At 34.6% G+C, this 4,652-nt stretch overlaps 1 protein-coding gene across 1 annotated transcript; it reads right to left on the reverse strand.

Moving 5' to 3' along the window:
• Positions 1-1,563: 1,563 nt before the first annotated feature.
• LOC107898310 (L-ascorbate peroxidase 2, cytosolic) lies at positions 1,564-3,429 on the reverse strand. Its single transcript, XM_016823827.2, has 9 exons — positions 3,172-3,429; positions 2,915-3,053; positions 2,770-2,835; positions 2,617-2,665; positions 2,442-2,524; positions 2,272-2,351; positions 2,064-2,166; positions 1,839-1,897; positions 1,564-1,745 (listed from the first exon to the last, which is right to left on the reverse strand). The coding sequence occupies exons 1-9, from the start codon at positions 3,291-3,293 to the stop codon at positions 1,727-1,729; spliced, it is 720 nt and encodes a 239-aa protein (XP_016679316.1). The 5' UTR covers positions 3,294-3,429; the 3' UTR covers positions 1,564-1,726.
• Positions 3,430-4,652: the final 1,223 nt, after the last annotated feature.

Here is a 4,652-nt window from a genome sequence, read left to right on the forward strand (position 1 = left end):
GTTAAACTCACAGATGGGCTAATATCAATACGTAAGCTGATAGATAATGGGCTACGAGGATCACAGACGTTTGGGACCGAGAAAGATGGGCTAGCTGATTAATGGGCTTAGTTTTATGGTAATGGTCATAGGCATGATTTGGTCACCGTAATGTCTTTTATTCCTTGTGAACGAAAATTTCAGAATTCTCTTCTTCAACCTTCTTTCTTCAAATTCTTCCATAAATCCAAACTTGTCCCCGCTAAGGCTGTGACAAATTGGTATTAGAGCTTACAAAGATCCACTAGTCGAGCTGGGAAAGCAAAAAGAAAGTAAACACCATGGTGGGAGCAGATGACACTAGATAAACACAACTTCAAGAGCAAATGCAGGTGGTGCAAGATTGGTTACAGGTTGTGCAAGAATTCCCAAATGGTGGGAAGAGCAGAAAACTAGTACTGATGCCAAGTTTGTGGAAACACGAGGCTATATCAGTAGAATACTGGAGTTGCTGACAAAGAAGGGTGAAGAGTCTTCCTCCAACACTCCTGAAGCACATCAAAACAATATGGCTTAGGTAGCTACTCACACCCAATGTAAGGCAAATGGAAAGAAACCAATGCAAGTTACTGTTATTGATTAGCATGAACAATATACCTCTCAACCAAATGAACCTGGGGTATTATCTTCTAAACCTAACCAAACTCCCAATATAACATCAAATCCAGGGAGAAATACACCAACAATATAACATCAAAATGGTGGGATCACTTTGTTTCCTCTTTCCTTCACTTTAGATGTTTTATCTCAAAAAGACGCGCGTTAAGCTCATGGTGAGCTGGTTTTTGAAGGCCTATCCAGTGACCCCGTTTCGGTTGGCTTAAGCAAGCCAATGTGATATTCTTTTCTCTGTTTTCAACCTTCCACTGGCAGGTAGAAGCCATCCATGAAAATGGTTGAAGTGAATTGTGATGCTCTTTTGATGTTAATTTGTCTCTAGGACAAAAAAGTAAATGCCAAGAGCAAAAGTTTTCATTATACTTTTTTTATATAATTTATATATATATAATAAAAAATGGACTCAAGATTCTCAAATTAGTATTTGAATACCAAATTAGTATTTATATGAATACCAAATTAAAAGAAAAATAAATCATTTTGAAACATTCATTATTTTACGTTTCAGGCTTACGATTTTTATATATGATTTAATTTAACTTCTATGGCTTTGGATAGTGATATTATGAAAATATTATATGATTGGATTAAAAGCAATCATATAATTCAATTGAATCAAATATAATTTTGATAATCTGTAAAATAAGAAATCTTTTTCATCTAGATACTTTTATAATTTATAAAATTTTAAATTAATAATAATAAAATTATACTTTGATTCTTAAAAATGATAAAAAAAATTTGATTTATGCTTTAAAAATTATAAAAATATAGGTTATTAAAATGACGAAAATACATTCTTCGCACCCAAAACATTTTCCACACTTTCAATACATACTCATTTCTATTAATAGGAGGAAACAATTAATTCATTTCCAACAAAACATGCACCAAACACCAACATTTCTTTGTCCTCAAATTCTTATTTCATCGTACTGTGATATTTATTAATCGTACACAGGACACAAAACATAAATTTTGATCAACATGTTTTTCACAAACGGCAAAGACTCATAAACATCAGACACCAGACAGCAGCATGATCATGTTGGATGCTTTTGTCAATCCCCTATTCGGCATCCGCGAATCTAAAACATAGTCAAAGAAACTGTTAGATTATATAGGAAAAATGCAAGAGAATTTGCAGAAGGGGATGAAATAAAAAGTTGGTTGCTACTCACCCAAGCTCCGAGAGCTTCAAATGAGATTCAGCATAGTCAGCAAAGAAGGCATCCTCATCCTAATAAGGCACAACATTATTCATAACCAAAAGTTCCAACTATTACATATATATATACATGTACTGGTACAAATGAACCGCACTTGAGAGATAAAATAAAGGTTGCATATGTTAAATCTATATGATATATATAGCAAAAAGCTGAAAGACATGAATTGATACTTACTGCAGCATATTTGTGGACAAGAGGGCGAAAGACAGGATCTTCCAAAAGTGCTTTGTCGGTTGGCAACTGGATCAGACCTTCTTTCTCTCCACTGACAAGTTCTCTGTTTCAAACAAGAATGTAAGAACATGGGTCACAATGCAATCAAGTTGGAAACGATTCGAGCATCAACTCACAACAATAATTTAAGTACTAAAAGAGCTGTTACTTGAAATAGGAGTTATCAAAAATGAGAGGATTCGAAGTCCAGGGTCCCTCGAACCCAGAACGCTCCTTATGGCACCTGCCCTGTAATAATAATAGTTTCAACAACATAATTAGAACGCATTGAACTTACGTCTAACAGTTGGAAAACTTAATCTCTCTTGTCAACTTTACCAGCGTATGACCACCGGATAAAGCAACAATGTCTTTATCGCCAAGACCCATGTGCCCAAACACTTCTCTCAGATGATCAGAGCCTGTATAGAAACAAAAATTAAAGAATGGAAACTTCTTTACAATGAAACACTTGTAATTATCCTTTTTCTTATTTTTCATGCATGAAACTGACCGTTGGTGGCCTGTGGCAGACGACCCTCTGGAGGTGGTTCATTTTTGTCCTGAAAAACAACTAGGAGTTATAACTATAAATGTTTCCCATCCTTTTAAGATCATAAGAATAAGGTGTGATCAAGCACAAATGGGAGATTCATGGATATCTTACCGGTCTCCCAGGGTGGAAAGGAATTTCAGGCCCTCCCGTAACTTCAACAGCAACAATTCCAGCCAACTTTTCACCACATCGAAGTCAATAAGAAAAACACTGAGTAAATAGAGCAAAAGCAAACACTGATTTGGGATTGGAATACCTGGTAGTAATCTGCGTAAGACAGTATGGGGAACTGTTCCTTAACGGGTTCTAAAAGCCTAACAGCTATGTCGAGACCGCTGTTGGCTTCATGAGCGAGCTCATCCCGATGCCTGATCGTCCCGAACGGCCCTCCTGTTCTGGTTTTCACATCGAATGTTCCAGCTGAGTGCCATCAATTTCATATAAACCAACGGATAATGAAGTCCTAGCAGAAAAAACAAAAACAAAACAATAAAAAGATGACAAAAAGCTTACGCTAAACGGAGGATGATGGGAGCACAGTGCTTCTCGGCAATGAGTCCCCGAAGCTTTCTCTTGCATTTCTGCACTGCTTTTTTATACTCTTCGCTCACTGTCGGATAGCACTTCTTCGCCATTTCCAAGTGTTCGCACTGACCCCAGATAAAAAGAAAAACAAGAAATGTTTTGCAATAACGAGCTGAAGGGAACTGGCTCTGTTTCTGGTTCTTGTCAAAATGCCGATTGTAGAAAGATCATGAAACATGGAGCGTGGTGGGATGGACTAGAATAATATATAGAGAGTTCGGACAAGAAGATTCTAGTGTTCAGTTTGAACTATTGGATCATCGGGTGGACCGTGGACGCATGGGGTCTGCCTCTAGAAGGGGGAAGATAAAACTCTGAACCGGTTGTGTTGCCACGCGCTTGTGTTTATGAATTCGGGTGAGTTGGTTTTGTATAGGGTTAACGTGGTTAAAATGAGGGTTTTTTACAATAATATTATAAAAAATAAAAAATAACCAAAATGTTATAATTTTTTTATCAAAATATATATAATTTTTTTAATTTACGAAAATATATTAAAAAACAAAAAACAAAAAAAAACCTGTAAAAAAAATTTGGCCGATGTGACGAGACACTGGTCACGCCAATGGGATTGGCGGCACCAAAGGTGTCAAAGCCATTGGTGGCACCAATGGTGCCAATACCATTGGCGGCACCAATGTATATTAGGGGGGGTCGGTGGTGGGGGGACCAGAAGGAGAGGGAAAGAAAGAAAGAAAGAAAGAAAGGAAGGAGAGGAAAGAAAGAAAAAGAAGGAAAGAAAAGGGAAGGAGAAGAGAAAAAAAGAAAGAAAGAAGAAGAAAAGGAAAGGAGAAGAAAAAAGAAAGAAAGAAGGAAAGAAAAGGAAAGGAGAAGAGAAAAAAAAAGAAGAAGAAGAAGAGGGAAGAAGGAAAAAAAAAGAAAAGAAAAGGTAATTTTTTTTTGTAATATTTGTGTGTTTAAAATTTATGTTATGTACATTATAGTTATTTTATTATTTTGTTTAGCATATATATTTTATGAAATATATTTAGAATGAAAAAATAATGGTATGTACATTGTATGTTGAATAGAGATTTTTTTTATGAAATTTACTTAGGAATTTGAAATTTAAATTTTAAGAAAATAGCATTAAAAGTAAAATGACAAAGAAGTATGTTTAAGAAAATATAAAATACGAAAAGAAAAAACGGGAATTGTATATTTATCGAAAATAATAAAATGCGAATAAAAATGCGAAAAATGTACATGTAATAAATTTCAAACATAATAAATTGAAATAATGTAAAATTATAAAATAAAAAATTACGATATTTTAAAAATAATAAAATGCGGATAAAAAAACACGAACAAATGGCCGAAGTAAGAGTGTATTAGTAAATTTGTTTAAAAATTCAGAAATAAGTTATACAAATAATTGAAGCAAAATGTACTGAAATAATATAAAATAA

This window comes from Gossypium hirsutum, chromosome D04, assembly GCF_007990345.1.
Source record: "Gossypium hirsutum isolate 1008001.06 chromosome D04, Gossypium_hirsutum_v2.1, whole genome shotgun sequence".
Lineage (NCBI taxonomy): Eukaryota > Viridiplantae > Streptophyta > Magnoliopsida > Malvales > Malvaceae > Gossypium > Gossypium hirsutum.